Genomic DNA, 24,405 nt, shown 5'->3' on the forward strand with positions numbered 1-24,405 from the left:
CATTCAGCTGTTAATTTATGTAAGATTTCCCAACCCCAAGCCATTAGACTATCAACTTACTGACCTCTGCTTTGCCTGTTGTCTTGTTTATTATTTATTGTAATGCCTGCACTGTTCTGTGTACTTCATGCAGTCCTGGGTTGGTCTGTAGTCTAGTGTAGTTTTTGCGTTGTTTTACATAGTTCAGTGTAGTTTTTGTATTGTTTACGTAGCACTATGGTCCTGAAAAGTGTTGTCTCATTTTTACTGTGTACTGTACCAGCAGTTATGATCGAAATGACAGTAAAAAGTGACTTGAAGAATGTTTGTATCACAAAAGCTACTAAGTCATTAGGTATTCCTTACTGAAGATGACAATGCCATTGGGGCAAAATGGCTAGAGCCTCAATTCCTTTATAGGTTGTTAAAAGCCTGCAATATGAACTGTATTGTTTTACAGACGGTAACAGATCCTTCTAGCCCATCGAGTCTTCACCGTGTGACCAATTAACTTGCTAACCAGTATGTCATAATGTGGGGGAAGACCAGGGTGAATGTACAAACAGCGGCACCATTCAGCAAGCAACTCAAAACTTCTGCAAAACTGTAATTGAATCTTTCCAGCTCCTGATGCTGGTTAGAAGACCTGGTGGCAGAAACAATTTTTTGATCAGTAATAGATGTCTTGTTAGTTCCTTACCCTTTTGCCCTGCTGAGTTCCCACATTCCCCCATACAACAGTCGGCTGCTGTATAACTGAGGCAGGTACCCATAGCAACAAACCAGATTCACACAGGCAGAGTTGATTTCACTCAGAGGTCTTTTGAACTGAACTGCACCATTTAGCTATTGAAGACTGTGTAAAGAAGCAAAGCTTAGATTACACAACACCTAATCATATCTCTTACAAATTCCTTAAGATATTCCATGCACAATTAATTGCTCTGAAGGGATTGGGCACTAGGATAATTCTCTTCAAACCCAGCCAGTTCTGTTGGAACTGTTGTTGAGCTTCTCTAGTGAGCATTAATTACTTTCCTTTCAAAGTCTCTGTCCTTTCCGGAGGGATTTTTAAAATCAGTAGGCACAGAATCAGCAAGCAGTACTGTCTCCATCCGTTCATGAAGGACGCCACTCACCCAGCTCATCAACTGTTTGTCCCACCCCCATCAGGGAAGAGGCTATGCGGCATCCAACACCCCCACCCATTATTGAGCCCACCACCACCTCAGCCCCTCAGCACCATGGACTCCCACGTTACCCTGACACTCCACAGCCTGTACCACGCTGACTTTCACTGTCCTACTGTATTTTCGTGTGCCCTTCTTCTGCCGAGAGGAATTCCGCTTGCCACTTTATCACCTTATCAGTTATGTGCAGATAACTCCTGTACCTAGTGGCATTTAATGTACATACAATCAGTGTGTGTGTATGAGTTAATCAATAAAATGGTTGAAATGTTTTTTGTTGCATGCAGTGCTCTGACCAACACAACACGGTAAATTCCTAACACATCTAAATGTATATGGCGAATAAAGTTGATCCTTGATCTGTATTCGAACTGTTAATGACTTTTTGTGAAATATTCCAATCTTCTTTGGTAATCAGTGGTAGCTATGAGAGCTCCAAAAATTTCTTCAGTTATGGTGCCTGCACCTTCCTCGACTTCATGAGGCCCAAATGCACCATAGAAGTCTATTACCGAGTCAGCATGGATTTATAACTATGAAAATGGACAAGGGAGAGCCAGTGGATGTAGTGTACTTGGACTTGCAGAAAGCTTTTGATAAAGTCCCACATAAGGAGATTAGTGGACAAAATTAGGGCACATGGTATTGGGGGCAGAGTACTGACATGGATTGAAAATTGGCTGGCTGACAGGAAACGAAGAGTAGCGATTAACAGGTCCCTTTCAGAATGGCAGGCTGTGACCAGTGGGTTCGGTGCTGGGACTGCAGCTGTTTACAATATACATTAATGATTAAGATGAAGGGATTAAAAGTAACATTAGCAAATTTGCTGATGACACAAAGGGGAAGTACAACGAGATCTAGGTGTTCTTGTACATCAGTCAATGAAAGCAAGCATGCAGGTACAGCAGGCAGTGAAGAAAGCTAATGGCATGCTGGCTTTTATAACAAGAGGAATTGAGTATAGGAGTAAAGAGGTCCTTCTGCAGCTGTACAGGGCCCTGGTGAGACCCCACCTGGAGTATTGTGTGCAGTTTTGGTCTCCAAATTTGAGGAAGGACATTCTTGCTATTGAGGGAGTGCAGCGTAGGTTCACAAGGTTAATTCCCGGAATGGCAGACTGTCATATGTTGAAAGATAGCGGGGTCAAGGGATATGGGGAGAGGGCAGGAACGGGGTACTGATTGTTTATGATCAGCCATGATCACAGTGAATGGCGGTGCTGGCTAGAAGGGCCAAATGGCCTACTCTTCCACCTACTGTCTATTGTCTATTACCCAGATACCCATTCGGATACCTTCCTCGCTAACTCATCCCCTGCTGGTTTTTGAACAGGTCACAGCAATTGCACATGTGCTTAGACACAGAGTCAGTCTCAGTCTCTCTCCCTCTCCCTCTCACACACACTCACACAGAGCTATTATCTGTGTTAGTTTTGGATTATGAAGTCATTTGGACCTTCAATGTCATGAGGATTATTGAAACTGTATTTAGCATTTCCACCGCTCATGGAAATTCCTTCAACTATTGTTAGGAAGTGGATTTTAAATGATCCAAGCTTCCTGACAGATAAAAATGGAAGTAGTTTAGAGCTAATTATTTTGGTAGTTCTGCTAATTAGTCCTTTTTTATGATTGATTGGTTTTATCTGAAGTAACGAAATGCGCCTGTCACCTCTGATGACTTGTCTCACATGTGAGACTTTGCCACATTCACTTCCCAATTGAACGGCAAAACTCTCCTCAGCACCGTACAGATGGAGTGTAGCAACTTGCAATGGACTGGCCTATGGGCACGCAAAATAGTTAGAGAATGCATGATACATCAATTTGGTATTTCCTGCCAGACCTTGTCAATTGCCAGGGAGTGGACATTTTTCCCGCTGGTACAGTAATTATTTACCAAGCTGGGCAATGGGCCAATTCAACAAGAATAAATTGGGTCAATGTCATCTGGGCTTTACTATCTTGACTGTACTGGGGAGGGGGAGTGGCAAAAATTACAGCATTTCTCAGGAATTTTCCACTAACGAAGTTCGGATGTGGTAGCAGGGTGGTGGGGAAGAGCGTACTGAGCTCTCTTTGTTCATAGGCGAGGCCCCCGCTTACATTCCTTAGAGTCGCGCTTGCTGTGTTCTGTTTTTACACTCTGGAACAGACAGATTGCTCCACTGTTTGTCTTCATAATGTAGCTTCATTTGCTTTGCTCTATCAGGTATTTCAGCTGGTTCATCCACTGATTTTCTAGTTGGACCATTCATTTTGAATTTAGGAATTACTCTCAATGGGAAAGTAAACATTACGGAGCATGTCCCTCAGGTTCTCGTGTTTTGTTAGTGTTTGACCGGTTACATGGAGTCAGAAGGGCAGGGTCATAGGCAGCTCCAGCTGAGAACAGGAGGGCCGACCATCAAAGGGCTTTTACCCACACAGGGAGAACATAAACGCTGGCGCAGTGCCAGGAGTCCTTGTGCATTCAACACTCTTTTAGTGCTTTTAATTAGAAAAGCCAAGGACGGTAAAATTTATCGCTCTTTGGAGCAGGCTGTTGTGGGGGTGGTGTTGATTCAGGGTCCTCTGGCAATAGAGCAACCTACAATCTGATGGTTTCTCAGTAGTGTTAAATGTCTGCTACACTGTGGCTGCCTGAATCTAGCTATCGGGGACAACTTTCTCACCAGAGAAGAATGTGAAGAATGTGCCATTTAATCAGACTATCTTCAGCTCTTTAATCTGCTATTTATTGGCAGCCAGCATGATTGCTCTTATCTGTTCATCCTTCAGTCTACTTCAGTGCCCTCAAACATGAGAACTTACTGAGTGAAAGAACCCGTTATTTACAAAGCAACATTTACACTTGATATCGTGTTATTTAACCTGGTCTCATACCATCACTGAGCAGAGAAATTTGTGGAAAAGTGACCTCTGTAAATGCTTCATTTTCTGTCACCACAGGAATTTAAGTAAATTAGCAAAATGTCATTCATTAAAGGGTTTAACTCCTGATTACTGTGTTCTGATGAAGGGTATCAGCTTGAAACGTCATCTGCTTGTTAGCCTGACCTGCTGAGTTCCTCACAAACAAGAGAAAATCTGCAGATGTTGGAAATCCATGCAACACACACACAAAATGCTAGAGGAACCCTGCAGGCCAGGCAGCATCTATGGAAAATAGTAAACGGTCAATGCTTTGGGCTGAGATGTTGACTGTACTCTTCTATAGATGTTGCCTGGTCTGCTGAGTTCCTCCAGCGTTGTGTGGGTGTTACTCTGAATTTCCAGCATCTGCAGAATTTCTTGCTGTGAAGACTTATTATGTTTTGATTTACATTCCTTGATCTGTTTAGTTTCTGTCCACTGAGTCAAAACACTGCATTTCAAAAAGCAAGCATGTCAAACTGTCCAGCGCAAGCCAGCAGGGCACGTGAAAGACTCCCTGCTTGCCCGCCCTGAAAAGTACTCGTTCATCATGCTCTGTGTCGTATGACGTAGGTGAATCATGGTCTTTAACCATGATTGTTCCTGGCAATTTTTTCTACACAAGTGGCTTGCCATTGCCTTCTGGACAGTGCCTTTACAAGACAGGTGACCGCCCCCCACCCATAATTATCAATACTCTTCTGAGATTGTCTCCGGCGCCTGTGGTCGCAGAAGTCGGGCTTGTGATCTGCACCGGCTGCTCACATGGCTTCACCTGACCCTGATCGGGAGGCTAAGAAGGTGCTAGAACTTTGGTAATGATATCTTGCCCCCTTGCCCCTTTTGGGGAAATTTACTGTGATCGCAGACTGCCAATAATTCTGAGACCCCAGAGAAATAGAGGAACAAGAGGGACAAGGAAAGTCTAAAATCTCAGTCTTAGAAGATTTTATTAAAGATTTTTTTTTGAGATGGCAAATGTTCAGCACGTGACTGAAGAAAAGCTGTGGACATCATGGAAATTATCTCCTCCATGGACTCTGTCAATACTTATCCCTACCTCAGCAAAGCAGCCACAGCATTCACTCACCCCAGGCACCTCCCATCAGGGTCAAGGACAGCTTCTAACCCATTGTTGTAAGAATATTAAATAGCTCCCCGGCACATTAAAATGGACACTTGACCTCAGTCAACCTCAATATGACCTTGCACCTTATTCCCTGATATTCCCTGGTATTCCTTGGTCTACCTCGATGTACTGTGTAATGAACAATATGTAAGAAGTTTTTCACTGTCTCTCAGTACATGTGATCCTAACCCAATCCCAATTCCAATCTAATATGTTCAGCTGGAAAATACCTCCCACACCAAAATCTGTTCTGAGAAAATCTGGGAAGAGAAATTAAAATGAACTCATTGTCTTCATCCCTCAGATTTAAAATAGGTACAAACGAGAGGTGAGGTGCCTGTGCCAAGTTTCTTAACACCTTATTGAGGTCACATCAATAACTCAACTCCAGTATTACTCACTAGGCTGACACTACTCCATAGCAGACTTTATTTTTCCCATGAAAAAATATCTACTTGTAGGATAAATTGATAAGGGCTTTAAATAGAATTAATTTGTTGCTTTGATTTTCCCAGGCTGCTGTCTGTGCTCTGGCAGCCGGAAGATCACATGTTTTATGGGGTCGATTACTTTCAATAGTCACACAGTTGTTTTGGATACCGAAAGCATTTTCTCAGGGTTTCAAATATCAGTGTTTGACACCTTTTGGCAATGTAACATAGCAGGATGCTAATTTTGCAGGGGAGATAATCACGTGCTCAGTGTTTTGTTATAGTGTTTTGCTCAGTGTGAAATGTTAATTGTCCATCTCAGCAGAGATTTAGAGACCATAAGACATAAGAGCAATCAGTCCATCGAGTCTGAGTCCGTACTATCCCTCTGAATCAAAAGATGCTTGTGTTCTACAGACATTTTGAAAAGGAGGGTTTGGAAATGCCCCCTTAGTCACGCAGAGGAATCTCAACATTTTATTGGAAACAGTGAATAGTTAAGAAAATAAATTCAAAACCCCACCTTACCTTAAATCAGAGGTTCCAAACCTAGGATGCACGGACCCTTTTAGTAATGATAGTGGTCCACGGCATAATCAAGGTTGGAGCCCCTGGCTTAAATGCTGTGATAGTGTACGGGCGACCACCGGCCGTATGATAGAGTACGGGCGGCCACCGGCCGTATGATAGTGTACGGGCGGCCACCGACCAGCTGGACTGAGCTCAAGGCTCTTTTCATGCGAGGATTCATGCGAAGATTATTAAGGGATTGGACACACTGGAGGCAGGAAGCATGTTCCCGCTGATGGGTGAGCCAGAACTAGAGGCCACAGTTTAAGAATAAGGGGTAGGCCATTTAGAACAGAGATCCGGAAGAACTTTTTCACCCAGAGAGTGGTGGATCTGTGGAATGCTCTGCCCCAGAAGGCAGTGGAGGCCAAGTCTCTGGATGCATTCAAGAGAGAGTTAGATAGAGCTCTTATAGATAGCGGGGTCAAGGGATATGGGGAGAGGGCAGGAACGGGGTACTGATTGTGTATGATCAGCCATGATCACAGTGAATGGCGGTGCTGGCTAGAAGGGCCGAATGGCCTACTCCTGCATCTACTGTCTATTGTCTATTGATTCACATCCAGGGTCATTATAGAAGGACCATTGATTATCTACCCATCCATTCAAAGCTTGGGGAATGTAGCATGGCACCAGTCTGTTAGCTTGGAATTGGTTTATTTGTTCATTTTATTGTACCACGGTCTATTGAATCGTCTGCTAATGGTACAGAAGCAGTCCTTGAGTCTGCTGGTCTGATTGACAGACATTAAATTACTTCAGTGTTTGGATTCATTTTGGACTCAGCATTCTGTAGCATTTCAGTATCATCTTACCTGTTCTTCACCTAATATTAGCATACTTCAGAATGCTCTAGTCTCACTGGTGATGTACACCATCGAGGTTACACTTATTCCCACAAACTGAGGACAAGGATTCTCTTTTGGTGATATGGCGTAAGTGATTGCTGACCGTGTTGACCAGGTATACCTACCCTGCTGTTTGTTTTACCATGGCCTGCTTTATCGTCCACCTGAGGGAGAGCCTTCAGGACTGACCCAGAGCGTTGATGCGGGCTCATATGGCACAGTCACTCGAGCGGTCAGGGACACGAGGACATCACCTGAGCTACCAACCACAGCACCTGGCTTGTGATGAGAAACCTCAGCTTTTGCTCCCCCACAAGAAGGCAATGAGTAATGAACAACCTTGCACTGGCCTTGTTGTAACTACCTGTGAGCCTTTCAAAGACCTTCATTCAGTGTCTACTGTCAACTTCTTATCCAGGTAGTTGTTTTTTTTTGGGTACATCCGTGGTAACAAACCCACGGGCTGTCTGCCATGAGGCCGTGTTTTTTTCATGTCACTTGCATCTCCATGTTTCCTCATAACATTTTGTTATTTCTCCACTTCAGTGGAAAGGCAGCCTCTGTTACAGCCAAATACATGTACCGCTGCTCAGTAACCTGTCTGCTTCCCACAGCCACTGCTTCATCTACGCACTGCGGACCCGGGTCCATCATCCCTTGTGGTGTCACAAGTAGAAAGAGTCATAAACTGAGCTTTCAGCACATTGCCCTTCATAAATCAAAGCACTGAGTACAGGAGTTTAGGGTATTATGTTGAAGTTGTACAAGACATTAGTAAAACCTAATTCAAATATTATGTGCAGTTCTGGTCACCCACCCACAGAAAAGATGCGAATTAAGTTTGACAGAGTGCAGAGAAAATTTACAAGGATGTTGCCAAGACTTGAAGACAAGCTAGAAGGGGATAGGTGAGACCAGGTGAGAAGGAAGTTAGATGGGTGAAGTGAGAAGCTGTTACATGGAAAGGGCTGGAGAAAATGATTGGCAAGGTAAAGTCAATAAAGTAAAGTAAGGTTAAATAGGTGAGGAGAAGATTGAGGGAGATTTGATAGAGGTATACAAAATTATGAGGGGTGTAAACAAGGTAAATGCAAGCAGGCCTTTTCCACTGAGGTTGGCTGAGGCTACATCTAGAGCTCATGGGTTAAGGGTCATGAGAGTGTGGAAAGAGATGCCAGCAGAAGTGATAATGACTCGAGTTTGATTTCAGAGGTTGGTTTAGGTACTTGGACAGGAGGGGCGCAGGTCGATGGGAGACTCGGTGTGGACTATATGGCTGAAGGTTCTATTTCCTGTGGCGTTCTATAACTCGGATTTATCAAGCACAGTTGCTTCAAATCAAATTTGACTTGACACAAATGACGCATTTCACACTTAACGCATTTAACGTTTTGATGTACATGTTGCAAATAAAATCAATCTTTTAATACTCAGAATTTTGAGAACCTCCATCTCTCAGCCCACACATCTTCCTGCACTTGATTCCCTTTTCCACACTGGGAGGGTTTTCACCTTACACGGGGCCATTGTCTCCCTCTGGATCAAAATATTTGTTGTCCTTTCCTGATGTGGATTTGTCGTACCTGTCTGCAGACTTTTTGAGATGATTTTTGCATTAATAATGTGTATCGAGAGATACGGGGAACCGTTTGCTTTGCATTACTGCCCATACAGATCAGGTCATTAGTCAGTGCGCTGGGGTAGAACAATGCAGATGGTGCAGTGTCGGGAAGCGATGAAGTGTGAGGCTAAGACTCCATCTTAGTACCTTAGAAACCTGTCCACGAGCCTGGTGGTGCGTGCTTTCAAGCTACTGCCCAGTGGGAGAGGGGAGAAGAGAGACGGAACAATTGACAAAGAAGCACAATTATTTTGATAAACGCAGGAGCTAAGTGAAATGTTTATCGGATCTGGGAGCTGCTAACTTTTGTCTTAATAAAAGAACAGTCAGAATTTGAATGATATAAGGGAATAAAAGCAATGTAAGTAACATAACTGACTGTTAAAATTGAAATTGATCTGTGTGAGACTGTGGGCGAATGAAGCTATCTTTTTCAATTCACGGAAATACCTTGGGGCATTAACAACAGTCTGTTAAACCAGAAAACCCCTGAGTCCTCTCCTTTTCATTTCTGCTTACCCAGGAAGGTAAGAGTTGTACCTTTGCAGCAATGCTACATATAATGCCATCTTGTTTATTTACTTTACCTAGCCAATCATTTTCTCCAGCCCTTTCCACGTACCAGCTTTTCACTTCATTACCCCACCCATCTAACTTCCTTCTCACCTGGTCTCGTCCATCCCCTTCTAGCTTGTCTTCTTTCCCCCCTTCCCCAGCTCTTATTCTCCGTGTGTGTGTGTGTGTGTGTGTGTGTGTGTGTGTGTGTGTGTGTGTGTGTGTGTGTGTGTGTGTGTGTGTGTGTGTGTGTGTGTGTGTGTGTGTGTGTGTGTGTGTGTGTGTGTGTGTGTGTGTGTGCGTGCGCGCGTGTGTTTCTCTGGATTTCCAGTATTTTGTGTGTGTTGCTTAGGGAAAAAGTGCAGTTTTTGCACAATCAGAAACTGCTAATGCAATATTTTGTATCAGTTTTGTATCCTTGTTCAATGAGTTTTATAAACACAATCTGTGGAGTTGGAAAATGTGTTGAACACCTGAGACAGTTGCTGAAATAGAACACTATCCTAATTGATTTTGAGAGGGCCAGACGTAAGCTTTGTAAGGCATTGGTCAGACCACACTTCCAGAGCTCCAACTTACTCTTCACTTGGGTTATTGGGAGCAGTTTTGGGCCCCTTATCTAGGGAAAGATGTGCTGGCATTGGAGAGGATCTAGAGGAAGTTCACTAGAATGATCCTGGGACTGAAAGAGTTAATGTATTGGACCCATTTAATGGCTCTGTACTCTCTGGAGTTTAGAAGAATGAGGGGATGAGGAGAGGATATTTCCTATAGTGGAAATCTAGGACCGGCGGGCACAGCCTCAGAATAGAACGATGCCCATTTAGAACAGAGATGAGGTGGAATTCATTGCCACAGGCCAAGTCGTGGGATGTATTTAAAGATTTTTGTTAATCAGGGTGTCAGAATGTTGCAGGGAAATGGCAGGAGAATGGGGTTAAGAAGGATAATTAATCAGCCATGGTGAAATGGTGGAGCAGACTCGATGGGAGGTCATGTAAGGGAAACTCTACAACTACAAGTAGTCTATGGAAGCAGTATTGTGAAAAGTATATAGCATTTGGTACATTCCTCTGAGCTGCATTAATGCAAATATTTTGAATTTGCAGGTTGTTACTTTGTGGTACCGGGCACCGGAAGTCTTGCTGCAGTCAAGTTACGCAACGCCAGTTGACCTATGGAGTGTTGGCTGTATATTTGCAGAGATGTTCCGTCGACGGTAAGTGTCATGCACTTTGTATCTATTCTAGACACAAGAACTGTCAGATATGATCTATACACGTGACCTTTCATTTTCAGGAAGAGACAGGTTCTAGTTCACCCTCCACCACGGAAGCCAAACATTTAGTATACTATCTACCATTTGGCTTCTGAAAGTGGGCCTTTGGTGAATTTCTACCCTTCCTTAGCTAACCTTCATTAGCTCTTAGGCTAGAGATTAGATCAGATTTATTTTTGGATTTGGATTGGATTGTATAATTGTTATTTTCTTAGCTTCTATGCCTAAGTTGTATTTTATATAACTTATATAACTTTATGCCTGTAACTGTGTAGTAGGTTTCCTAGTGGCCACAGTATGTGTGTGTCACACACGCACGCACGCACGCACGCACGCACGCACGCACGCACGCACGCACGCACGCACGCACGCACGCACGCACGCACGCACACACACACACACACACACACACACACACACACACACACACACACACGTATCCAGCATGCCAGTCCATGTCCTTCTCTACTGCTGCAATGAGGCCACACTCAGGTTCAAGGAACAACACCTTTATATTCCATCTCATTGGCCTTGAACCTGATAGCAAGAACATAGATCTCTAGAACTTCCAGTTATTGCCCCCTCACCATTCCCATTCCCATTTCCCTCTCTCACCTTATCTCCTTATCTGCTTCTTGCTTCCCTCCCTCCACTTTCTTGCTCTAACGTCCCATCTTTTTTTCTCCAGTCCTGATGAAGGGTCTTGGTCCGAAATGTCAACTGTTTACTCTTTTCCATAAATACTGCTGGCCTGCTGAGTTCCTCCAGCATTTTATGTATCTGTAGTTGTTTGGTGTGTCCCCTAGTGGTGACAGTATGTATCTGCAGTGTTCGCTGTGCCCCTAGTGGTGACAGTATGTATCTGCAGTGTCTGCTGTGCCCCTAGTGGTGACAGTATGTATCTGCAGTGTTCACTGTGCCCCTAGTGGTGACAGTATGTATCTGCAGTGTCCGCTGTGCCCCTAGTGGTGACAGTATGTATCTGCAGTTGCTTATTTTGGTGTAATGCACGGGCTTTCTTTCCTCCACCATCAACGCTGCCCTCACCTGCATCTGTTCCATTTTTTGCACATCTGCCCTCACCCCATCCTCCTGCCACCCCACCTCACCTTTGTCCTCACCACCCCATTGACCTCCACATCCAGCACATAACACTCCATAACTTATACCATCTCTATCTCTACAGGATACCACCTCCAAGCACATCTTTCCCTCTTTCCCACTTTACATTTTCTGTGCGACTCTATTCTCTATCCCCCCCCCCCCCCCCCCCACTGATACTGCTCCTTAAAGTGAAATAAATGCCACACCTCCTCCCTCACTACCATTCAAGGCCCCACACAATCCTCCAAGGTAGGGCGACACTTCTGGTGAGACCGTTGGGGTCATTCTCTGTATCAGTGTGGCCTCCTATGTATCGGTGAGACCCGCCATAGATTGGGAGACTGCTTCGCCTGGCACCTATGCTGCTTCTGCCAGAAAAGCGGGATTTCCCGGAGGCTATCCATTTCAATTTTACTTCACATTCCCATTCTGACATGTCAACTCATGGCCTCCTCTCCTGCCATGATGAGGCCACACTCAAGTTGGGAAAACAACGCCTTATATTCTGTCTGGGTAGCCATTCCCCTTTCCCGTTTCCCTCTCACCTTCTTTCTTACCTGCCCTTCACCTCCCTCTTCCCTTTATTCCATGTTCTTCTACCCTCTCCTATCAGATACACCAATCACTCCTCCCCTCTCCCAACCTCCTTACTCTGTCTTCTCATTTTTTTTCCAGTCTTGGAGAAGGGTCCTGGTCCAAAACGTCACCTGTTTATTCTTCTCCATAGATGCTGCCTGGCCTCCTCCAGCATTTTTTGTTTGTTGCATGTATCTGCAGTTGTTTAATGTGTCCCCTAGTGGTGACAGTATGTATCTGCAGTTGTTCATTGTGTCCCCTAGTGGTGACAGTATGTATCTGCAGTTGTTCAGTGTGTCCCCTAGTGGTGACAGTATGTATCTGCAGTTGTTCAGTGTGTCCCCTAGTGGTGACAGTATGTATCTGCAGTTGTTCAGTGTGTCCCCTAGTGGTGACAGTATGTATACACAGTTGTTCAATGTGGCCTCTAGTGGTTACAATTCTGATTCTCTGGTATCACATGAATTATAGACAATAGACAGTAGGTGCAGGAGCAGGCCATTCGGCTCTTCTAGCCAACACCGCCATTCACTGTGATTATGGCTGATCATACACAATCAGTACCCCATTCCTGCCCTCTCCCCATATCCCTTGACCCCGCTATCTATAAGAGCTCTATCTAACTCTCTCTTAAAAGCATCCAGAGACTTGGTCTCCACTGCCTTCTGGGGCAGAGCATTCCACATATCCACCACTGTCCGCGTGACAAAGTTTTTCCACATCTCTGTTCTAAATGGCCTACCCCTTATTCTTAAACTGTGGCCTCTAGTTCTGGCTCACCCATCAGCGGGAACATGCTTCCTGCCTCCAGTGTGTCCAATCCCTTAATAATCTTATATGTTTCAATCAGATCCCCTCTCATCCAGTGTATACAAGCCTAGTCGCTCCAATTTTTCAACATGACAATCCCGCCATTCCGGGAATTAACCTTGTGAACCTACGCTGCACTCCCTCAATAGCAAGAATGTCCTTCCTCAAATTTGGAGACCGAAACTGCACACAATACTCCAGGTGTGGTCTCACCAGGGCCCTGTACAGCTGCAAAAGGACCTCTTTACTCCTATACTCAATTCCTCTTGTTATAAAGGCCAGCATGCCATTAGCTTTCTTCACTGCCTGCTGTACCTTAATGCTTGCTTTCATTGACTGATGTACAAGAACACCTAGATCTCGTTGTACTTCCCCTTTTCCTAACTTACCGTAGATGTCGGATTATAAGCCGCTACTTTTTTCCCATGCTTTGAACAGCATTGAACATAGCGGCTTATAATAAGGTGTGGCTAATAGAAAGTTTTTTCCCATGCCGCCAAAACATTTTGCCTCGTAACAGTAGACCAATAAAATTGATGAGTAGTTCACAGAGGTCCAATGAAATTGTACGATAAATCAAGCGCACTTCACAAATTATTGTAAATCAGCCATTTGTACTCACCCTCATCAACATGGAAAACACTCGAAGAAAAGCATATGATGCAGCTTTTAAGTTAAAGGCAATCAATCTGGCGGTTGAACAAGGAAATCGAGCTGCTGCGCGTAATCTTGGCATACATGAATTGATGGTGAGACGGTGGAGATTTAATTTGGGACTGCCGCTTCAGGTCAGGAATGGCTCACGTGATATTAGACAGCAGTACAAGGGAGGGAGGGAGCGAAACTGAGGATTCCGCTGCACCGAAACTGCTAGCGATTCAGTAAACAAAAAAACAGTAAAACTCGTGTGTGAATGGTATCGGGCCAATAAGGACACAAGTGTCCGATGTTACCAAATACCGGTAGGTATAACAAAGTTTAGCCTTACCAAATATGTGTAGCGAGGGTTTGGTTTGGGGGAAAAAGGAGTATAAATAAGAGCAGAATGTAAGGGGAAGGCAAAACGCGTTCTGCAATAAAGCCACGCTGCATTGTAATCCGGTGTTGGTTGTCTCTCTTCCAAAACGAACACAGGGCAGAATTTGAAGCCCAACACGTGTAATATCTTTCTGTGTAAATATCTCATATTACAAGTGGCCGAAAATCCGGTGCTCCGAAAATCCGGTCCGCCGGAAATCCAGTGCGCCGAAAATCCGGTCCGCCGGAAATCCAGTGCACCGAAAATCCGTTCCGCCGGAAATTCGGTGCGGCCTAAAATCCGATGCGGCCTGTATAATTAAAAAAATGATTTTATTTCTAAAATTAGAGCCAGCGGCTATTAATCAGGTGCGCTCTGTAGTCCGGAATCTACGGTAACTCCATTTAGATAGTAATCTGCCTTCCTGTTCTTGCCACCGAAGTGAATAACCTCACATTTATCCACATTAAACTGCATCTGCCATACATTTGCCCACTCACCCAACCTGTCCAAGTCACCCTGCACTCTCATAACATCCTCCTGACATTTCACACTGCCACCCAGCTTTGTGTCATCAGCAAATTTGCTAATGTTACTTTTAATCCCTTCATCTAAATCATTAATGTATATTGTAAACAGCTGCAGTCCCAGTATCGAACCTTGCGGTACCCTACTGGTCACAGCCTGCTATTCCGAAAGGGACCCGTTAATCGCTACTCTTTGTTTCCTGTCAGCCAGCCAATTTTCAATCCATGTCAGTACTCTGCCCCCAATACCATGTGCACTAATTTTGCTCACTAATCTTCTATGTGGGACTTTATCAAAGGCTTTCTGAAAGTCCAGGTACACTACATCCACTGGCTCTCCCTTGTCCATTTTCATAGTTATATCCTCAAAAAATTCCAGATTAGTCGAGCATGATTTTCCCTTCATAAATCCATGCTGACTCGGACTGAGCCTTCTACTGCTATCCAAATGTGTTGTAATTTCCTCTTTTATAACTGACTCCAGCGTTTTTCCCACCACTGACGTCAGGCTGACCAGTCTATAATTCCCTGTTTTCTCTCTCCTTTCTTGAAAAGTGGGACAACATTAGCCACCCTACAATCCGCAGGAACTGTTCCTGAATCTATAGAACATTGGAAAATGATTACCAATGCATCACGATTTCTAGAGCCACCTCCTTTAAGTCCCCTGGGATGCAGACCATCAGGTCCCGGGGACTTATCAGCCTTCAGACCCAACAGTCTATCCAACACCATTTCTTGCCTAATATAAATTTCCTGCAGTTCATCCATTACCCTAATTCCTTTGGCCACTATTACATCTGGGAGATCGTTTGTGTCTTCCCTAGTGAAGACAGATCCAAAGTACCTGTTCAACTCATCTGCCATTTCCTTGTTCCCCATAATAAATTCACCCGTTTCTGTCTTCAATGGCCCAATTTTGAGTGTTAACTATTTTTTTGCTATTCACATACCTAAAGAAGCTTTTACTATCCTCCTTTATATTCTTGGCTAGTTTACCTTCGTACCTCATTTTTTCTCCACGTATTGCCTTTTTTGTTATCTTCTGTTGCTCTTTAAAAGCTTCCCAGTCATCTTTGCTTTGTTATACTACTTCTCTTTTATTTTTACACTTTCCTTTACTTCTCTCATCAGCCACGGTCTCCCCTTATTCCTGTTAGGATCTTTCTTCCTCTTTGTAATGAACCGATCCTGCACCTTCTGCATTATTCCCAGAAATACCTGCCATTGTTGTTCCACTGTCTTCCCTGCTAGGGTATTGTTCCATTGAACTTTGGCCAGCAACTCCCTCATAGCTCCATAGTTCCCTTTGTTCAACTGTAATACTGACACATCTGATTTTCCCTTCTCCTTCTCAAATTGTAGGTTAAAACATACCATATTTTGGTCACTACCTCCTAATGGCTCCTTTACCTTGAGGTGCCCGATCAAATAATTGAATGAGGACTGTCAGATTGGTTAAGTATTATATATAAATTTGAATAGAATGTTTCTTAAGAGGTATAAGAAGAGCAGAACATGTTGCTCACCATCTTCTTTAGTCTTTTTCCAGTTCTTAACTACTAAACTTTGCCACTCTGTTTTCAATTCTCTTTTTATCAGTACTTAATAAAACAGCAAGCTTTATGCCTCTGTCTTAACTTCTAAAAGAATCTTGGATTAAAACGTCAGGGTCCAACAGTTGGTTGTTAACACAAACACATTCCACTGGATGTTTCACTGTGCATGTGATAAATAAACTTGAATTTTGTTAATCACATGTACATTGAAAGATACGCTGTAATGTGTCATTTCTGTTGACAGCCAAAGCAGGCCAAGAATGCATTGGGGGGGGGGCAGCCCTCAAGATTGACAGGGTGAAATTTCCCCCAGATCTCCATGTGCAGATTGTTATGCTGCATCAGATCCAGAATAACAATTATTTTGTTCTGCTTTACAGTTGTGTACTGAAACCCTGCCTCTTGTAGACCTGACCTGCAGCAACAATGACATTGAAATTATTTCAGTCACCTGCTTCATATTTGCAATGTCTTTATTTACCTCAGGACTAAATGACACGTCCTTTGCTACTAGACAGTTTGCTGTTGGTGATTTACCTACAGACTGCTGACCCTGGTATTGGTAATTCTTTATTATACTCACATGTAGCAAGCTGGCCTTGCACAGATGGTGCTAGGATTAGTACTGGTAAAAGTTGACAATATCACCCTACTCTGGCAGCATCCTCGCTCCTCAGAAGCAGACACCATCTCAGCGATCAATCACCGCCTGAGTAGTGCTGGCGGAGCCTGTGCAAGACTACAGAAAAGAGTCATCGAAAACCACAACCTACAGGTCCAAATAAACAAAACCTGCAGTCTACAGAAAACGCATCCTTCCAACAATATTGCATGAAGCTGAATCCTGAATCACCTGCAGAACACAACTGAAAGCCCTGGAGCAATACCACCAGGTAATCCCACGAAAGGTTTTGAGGATCAGCTGGAAGGAGGAGGCCAACATGAACACCGATGGTGTTTGATAGGTCATGTCACTCGTAATCCTAACTCACATCTCCCCAAACAGGAAGGTCAGCGAGCCCCTGGTGGGGAAAGGAAACACTTAAAAAAAGGACATCAAGATCAGCCTGAAGAAATCCAACATGACATCTAAAAGCTGGGAAGACATTACACTCAATGGATAGACCTGGAGGAAATCTGTTCAAGAGGGAGCTGCGTTAGATGAGAAAGAACTCCGCTTTGCCGCAGAGAACAAGCAGCAGCTGTGAAAGAAGAGACCGTACAACTAAACGACCCAACCACTGACCACAGTCACCACCTACTCTTGCCCACACGACTGAGGACCCGGTAATAGACAACCCCTCGGGAGAACATCACCCTCACATCGCAAGGTCATAATGAGGTAGATGTAGATTGTGAGAAGAATCCATCTTATTGTACAAGGCATCCATTCGAGAGTTTGATAACAACGGGAGGTTTTTGTATCTTCTGCCTGATTGATGGGAGAGGGGAGAATAGAGATTGTCTTTGGGGGGGGGGGGTAGGTGGTCTTTGATTCTGCTGTCTGCTTTACTTGCAAGGTTCAGCATCGAGGTAAAATCATAACCCCACCCCCGGACCCGGATCTCATGCACCCAGAAGAGAACGGCCCTGAATTCCTGTCCAAACACCTCTCTGACAAAGCCAAAAGATAAGGTTCCATGCAGTCTCCCTGCCGAGTTTCTGAGAATGCTCCTGGAGCTGTCTGAGATAGCTTTTCTTTGACACCACACCTAGTCTTTGTGAGACAACAGGGTGACTGTGACTGTCTATCACAGGCCAGTTCCCTGACCGTATCAAACACATTGTTATCTTGCATTTCACAGAGAAGTGTGGCCATGCACGCCTGCGTAACTGAAAAGCTGGCCAGGGCGATAGTAGTGGTTAAGTTGAGGCAAATGGGAAAACCTGGGTGATAAAGACCGTCCTTTATCTGCCTTTCAGTGTAGGTGCATGTCCAGAGTTGACAGCTCACTGCAGCAGGTCGTGCAGACACGCTTGTCAAAACGGCGCATCGTGTCACCAGTACCGGCCTATCCGCCATCAAGGAAAGGCGTCATAAATGAGCGAGTAGCATCACGAAAGAGCCCACTAAATCCTGCTCGTGGATATAGTGCTTTCCTGGTGTATATGATGAATCAACTCTTCTCAGATTTCCAGCCGGGGACAGGTATCAATTATTACGATGACACCTCTGCTGTGTCCACCAGGGATGATGCCTGGGCATGGGCAATCTGTTCTGTTGGTATTTATACCCCCATAGTCCCTCCCTCCTGATTGTTTAGTCCTCATCTAATCAGGTTTCTGCTCTCCCACCTTGTTTACAATCGAATTCCAGTTCTTACTAAAACGAAGGTCTCTCTCTTGATAAGAACTGGAATTCAATCCGCTAACTACTAGCCCTAATGTGTATGACTTTGGACCCTCGGAGTAAACTGGTGCACCCTGGAGAAACCACATAGTCATTGGGAGAACACACACACTGCGGTGGGAACCGGACCCCTATTGCTGGTGCTGTAAAACGTTACACGACACTACTGTGTCATCCATAATTGTGTTTTCGTTTTGCCGTGCCCTGCTCTTAAGAGGGACACTCACCAGCCCTTGGGAGTCAAGAACCTAAGTGGATCCATTCTCTATTTCTCAATCAGGGAAATTCACAAACATGAGGAGAAACAAGCTCCTCAAACCTGCCCAATCATTCAATATGATGTTGGGTTATCTCCTCAGTCATCCCTCTGCAAGGTTTCACTTACAGTTTTAGGGGCAATGTTGAACTCAATAAGATGCCATCCATTGTTGTAGTCAGTTACCCCAGGTAGCCCTTTTCAGCTTCATTACACTAAAGGCAGACTAACAAAACTGTTAGTCAGCCATGATCAAATAATACAGTTCAAAGAGGAATGATTAATATTTTGGGCTCTAAGATGTTACCATTGTGTAATTCAAGTGACGGAATACCATTTTTGACACTGAATGACGTGATTGCAACCTTTGTCTGTTAATTCCGTCTTGTGTGAGTTAAATCAGAAAATGCTTGAAGAAATGTGCACCTACTTGTTATAGGTTTTGATTGGTTGATATTTCTCAGGGAATTCTCCCTTGTACCTCTGGCATGTGTTATGAAATATATTACTCTATGGCAGCAGTGCATTGCAATACATAATAAGAAGAAAACTAAATTAACTAAACTAAATTTTTAAAGATTTAAATTAAATAAGTAATTTAAAAGTGAAAAAACGTAATGAGCTAGTGTATGTGGTTTCATTGTCCATTCTGAAATCTGATGGCAGAGGGGAAGGAGCTCTTCAGGCTCCTGTACCACCTCCTTGATGGGTAGAAACGAGAAGAGGGCATTTCCTGGGTGATGAATGGTGCCTCTTTTGAGGTTTGAAGTTGTATTTTTCCAGTCTGGATGAATACGCCACAGCTGTCCCTGACTCCATTAAAACCTGTGTGGATGAGTGTGTACCTACAAGAACATGCTGTACATTCCCAGATCAAAAGCTGTGGATGAACCAGTAGGTTCATCTGTGGCGACCCAGGACGTACAAGAGAACCGGGTACAACTTGCAGAGGGCCATCTCTAGAGCCAAGTAACAATTCTGAATGAGGTTGAGGGGAGGAGCCATCAGATGGACGTCAACTTCGGCAGTGTTTGCAGGACAGGGCATGTTCATGGTGGCAGGGTCACCACCTTCCAAAGGCACTGCTCCTTGACAATGTCTTGGATACTACAGAGGCTTGTACCCATGATAGAGCTGACTTAATTTTACAGGACATCTTTAAGGAGCAATGCCTCGAAAAGGCAGCATCCATCATTAATGACCCCCATCACCCAGGTCATGCTTTGTTCTCATTGTAGGAGGTATAGAAGCCTAAAGACACACACTCAGTGATTCAGGAACAGCCTCTGCCATCCAATTTCTGAGTAGACTTGAACCCATGTACACAACCTCACTACTTTTTCTATTTTGCACTATTTAATATATCTGTATTTACTGTAAACAGTTCTGTTGCATTGTGCTGCTGCAAAGACAACTAATCTTACAACATCTGCCAGTGATATTAAACCTGATTCTGATTCTGAAATTACAAAGGCCAGCTGGTGTAAACAATTAGTTATGAGATAGCAATCAATGGTGAACAATAGATCCTTGTGCAGTTCCAATTTATTTTGATCAAAAGTCATCTGATTACTAAGCCCAGCCCATTCTCAGCAATGCAATCTTAAACCATAGGTCAAGTTCAGCAAACCATGGTGCCTGTCTTTGTGAGGGAGGACTTGATTCTGTTCCTGAATATAGATTTTGAACAAAAGTAAATCCCAGCACCTACAGCATCGGTGGGAATATTACCTGGAATTCTCGGGGACTGTGCTTGTTTTGGCATGGCACTTCTACAAGTGATTCAGCCCGTTGCAGATTACTGTGGAGGCTGCACACTGTTTTCCTCGTTTTTCTGCAGCACATGCAGTACCTGTACATTAGCCAAAGTTATTATCAGAGTATGTGTATTACTTCTCTGAGATCAATTTTCAGAAGAACAAAGAATTACCCCATAACGATGCAAGCTACAGTGAAGTCTTCACCCTGACACAGTGGTGTCAAGAAAACAACCTCTCCCACAATGTCACAAAACAAAGGAGCTGGTTGTGGACAACGGGAGGAATGGAGATGGGCTAACCCCTATTGACATCAATGGATCTGGGGTTGAGAGGGTGAACAGCTTCAAGTTCCTCAGCATCCACATAACTGAGGATCTCATGTAGTCTGAACACACCAGCTGTGTGGTGAAAAAGACACAATAACACTTCATTCACCTCAGGCAGTTGAAAAAGTTTGGTATGGGTCCCCAAATCCTAAGGATTTTCTATAGGGGCATGATCAAGAGCATTCTGACTGGCTGCATCACTGCCTGGTACGGGAACTGTACTTCCCTCAATCGCAGGACTCTGCAGAGAGTGGTGCGGACAGCCCAGCGCATCTGTAAATGTGAACTTCACACTATTCAGGGCATTTACAGAGACAGGTGTGTAAAAAGGGCCCGAAGGATCATTGGGGACTTTCAGCTGCTACATCTGGGAAACAGTACCACAACATAAAAGCCAGGACCAACCAGCTCTGGGACAGCTTCTTCCACCAGGCCTTCAGACTGATTAATTCATGCTGATGCAACAGTATTTCTATGTTGTATTGACTGTCCTGTTGTAAATGCTATTTATTACAAATTACTATAAATTGCAGATTATACATTCAGATAAGAGTTGTAACAAAGATTTTTAATCCTCGTGTATGAAGGATGTAAGAAATAAATTCAATTCAAAGACTGACAACCAATGTGCAAAAGAAGATAAACTGCAATCAATCATTCAATCACTCAATAAACAAACAGAACGTGAATTGTTAGAGTCCTTGAAAGTGAGTCAGTAGGTTGTGGAATCTGTTCTGAGTTGAGGTGAGTGAAGTTATCCAGGCTGGTTCAGAAGCCTGATAGTTCAGGAGTAACCTAGTGGTGTGGCTTAGATGTGTCCCAATGATAGTAGTGAGAAGGTGGGGTCCTTGATGATGGACACTGTTTTCTTGTGGCATCACTCCTTGCAGGTGTGCTCAACAGTGGGAATTCTTACATTCTTCAGATAAAATGTCTTTGATCTGGAATGTTAACCTCTTTTATTTTTAAGTGATTTCCATCATTTGCGCCTTTTGTTTTTTATTTCTTCTTGTTACTTAATAACTCGACTGGCCAGCCTAGGTTTGGGGAAAAAACCTGACAAAGGACTTTTCCGGCTTTCTCCGGAATGTTTCTCCAGCTTTGTTCTGTGTCATTTTCATTTGATACAGATTTTGAACTCAGCACAGTCTGTGAACCAAATACTACATTTTGTTTAAAGCTAAGAGCAAGATTCGCATACTGACTTGAAGGAGCTGTACAGGATGATGAGACATAGATCTTGTGGACAGCCGGATTCCTTTTTCCCAAGCTAATATGAAGGGGTTGGATTTTGAGGTGATTGGAGCAAAATAAGGGGGACATCAGAAGAAGAATTTATGAAATATGATGAGTGCATGGAATCCCTGGTGGTCGAGACTGATACTGCTCATTAGGGACATTTAAGGACATGGATGATGGAATATGGAGGGCTATGTGGGAGAGAGAGGTGCCATTACTGTTGCAGCCAGAAGTCTGTCATGAAGGACCTCATGAAGAATGTGTGTGTGATTAAAATTCACCATGTGGCATCCTGGAGCGTATGCTTAGATGCCACCATGGATGCTCAAAATTTCGGTGTAAAGAATCCTCACCCTGTTCTCAATGTGTTTCATTCTGCATTGAACTAGATGATGGTGCTTGCTAAAATGTTGCCAAGGAGCCTGGTGACTGGAGCGTCCTCCCTTAATTTGGAGGTTCTGCAGAACCTGCAACCAGAACTTTGCTGACAATTTGTGTTTGACGATATTGGGCTGTGTGGGCTGGTTGTGCCAGGAATGGCATGTCTCTCTAAAATAGGGTTCAGGTGGGATCTGAGCGATTTGAAGGGTCCTGGGGGCTGGGTTCCCAGGAGGTGGTCAGTATATGGAGCAAGCTGCCAGAGGAATTGTTTGAGCCAGGTACCATTTCAAATGGTACATGGAGAGGAAAGGTTCAAAATCATAGTCAGATTTAATATCACTGATGTGTCAGGAAGATTGTTTTGTGGCACCATTGCAGTGTAATGCATAAAATAAATTAGAGTTAAGAAATATTTAATAAAAATTGAATCAAGTAGGTAAAGCAAAAAAAAAGCCAAAATAGTGAGCTAGTTCTCATGGACTGGTTCATTATCTGTTCAGAAATCTGATGACGGAGGGGAAGAAGCTGTTCCTGAACCGTTGAGTGTGACTTTACAGGAATAAGGGCCAGACATAAGCAAATGCAACATGCTTATAGATGGGTATCTTGTTGGCAGCGACCAAATGGGCTGAAGGGCCTCTTCTCTGATTGTATGCCTCCATGCCTATGACTTCATTCTGATGTCCTTGTCACAGAACAGAACCACAGCATTATTGGAGAAACTCATTCAGCTGTATTAATGCATTATTTAATATTGTATTCTATATTTATTGATACATTATTATATATTATATTCTATACCACAAAATATATATTATTTACACATTAATGCAAAACATTTGAGAACTGAGTGCCATGTCATTGACTAACAACTTGTTCTCTATTTCCTATATCCCCAGAGTTCTCTTTCGTGGCAATTCCGATGTTGACCAGTTAGGAAAAATCTTTGAGTAAGTTCTCATTCTTTTACATTGATGTTACGTGGAGACCTATAGTTTAAAAAGACATTAATTACACTTTACAACTCTGAGACCTGCAAATACTTGATTTATTAATACTCTTTGCTTAGATTTGGCAGTAAACACTTGTTTGTTTGTTGTCTGTTCAAATGGCTTTCAACAGTTTTTTTTAACACAGATAGCAGTAGGTGTATGGAACACGCTGCCAGGGGTGGTGGTAGAGGCAGGTACATTAGGGATTTTTAAGAAACTCTTAGATAGCACATGGATGATAAAAAAAAAATGGAGGGTTCTGGTGGAGTGAAGGGTTACATTGATCTTAAAGTAGGTTAAAATATCAGCACAACATCGTGGGACAAAGAGTCTGTAAACACCTAGTGATGCCAGTTGTTTAACAACATTGGCTTTCACCTGATGACAAGCACTTACGCACTCCGTTCCCCCTCTCCGCACGTCTGTCTGTGCACGTGCGTGCGTGTGTGTACAAATATGCCACCATATACAAACTGAGATTCATTTTCTTAAATGGGCATTCAAAGCAAGTGCAAAGCAATGAATATCGACCCAGGCAGGTTTTCAACTGTCTTTCACATTTCTTTGTGAACTATTCAAGTCAGTGTTCAAAGTTCAGATCAGGGTTGTGTGAACACAACTTTTCAAAACTTTCATCAGTAAATCAATTCAGCATTAATTGAAAGGGTTCAAAGGTACATTTAATGACAGAGAAATGTATACAAATGCTTTTTCTTCACAACCATCCATGAAAACAGAGTGCCCCCCAAAGAATGAATGACATTTAAATGTTAGAACCCCACAGCCCCCCCAGCTCCCCCCTCCCACACGTAAGCAGCAGCAGAGCAATGATCTCCCCCCCCCAGCAAAAAAAGCATCGGCACCCACCACAGAGTACTCAAGTGTACAGCAAAGCATCAGTAAAGACACAGATTTTATTTAATACCAGAACTCCATGTGCTTTGGCAAAACTGAATGGGCAACACAAGACACATCGCAATGAGGAAA

At 43.6% G+C, this 24,405-nt stretch overlaps 1 protein-coding gene across 1 annotated transcript in view; it reads left to right on the top strand.

The window, feature by feature from the left end:
- Positions 1–24,405, top strand: part of cdk6 (cyclin dependent kinase 6) — a 107,960-nt gene that overhangs the window by 71,863 nt on the left and 11,692 nt on the right. The window contains exons 5-6 of the mRNA XM_073024576.1: positions 10,351–10,460; positions 23,326–23,376. Coding sequence (XP_072880677.1) covers positions 10,351–10,460; positions 23,326–23,376 — 161 coding nt within the window. The remainder of the gene's footprint in view (positions 1–10,350; positions 10,461–23,325; positions 23,377–24,405) is intronic.

This window comes from Hemitrygon akajei, chromosome 20, assembly GCF_048418815.1.
Source record: "Hemitrygon akajei chromosome 20, sHemAka1.3, whole genome shotgun sequence".
NCBI classification, from domain to species: Eukaryota; Metazoa; Chordata; class Chondrichthyes; order Myliobatiformes; family Dasyatidae; genus Hemitrygon; species Hemitrygon akajei.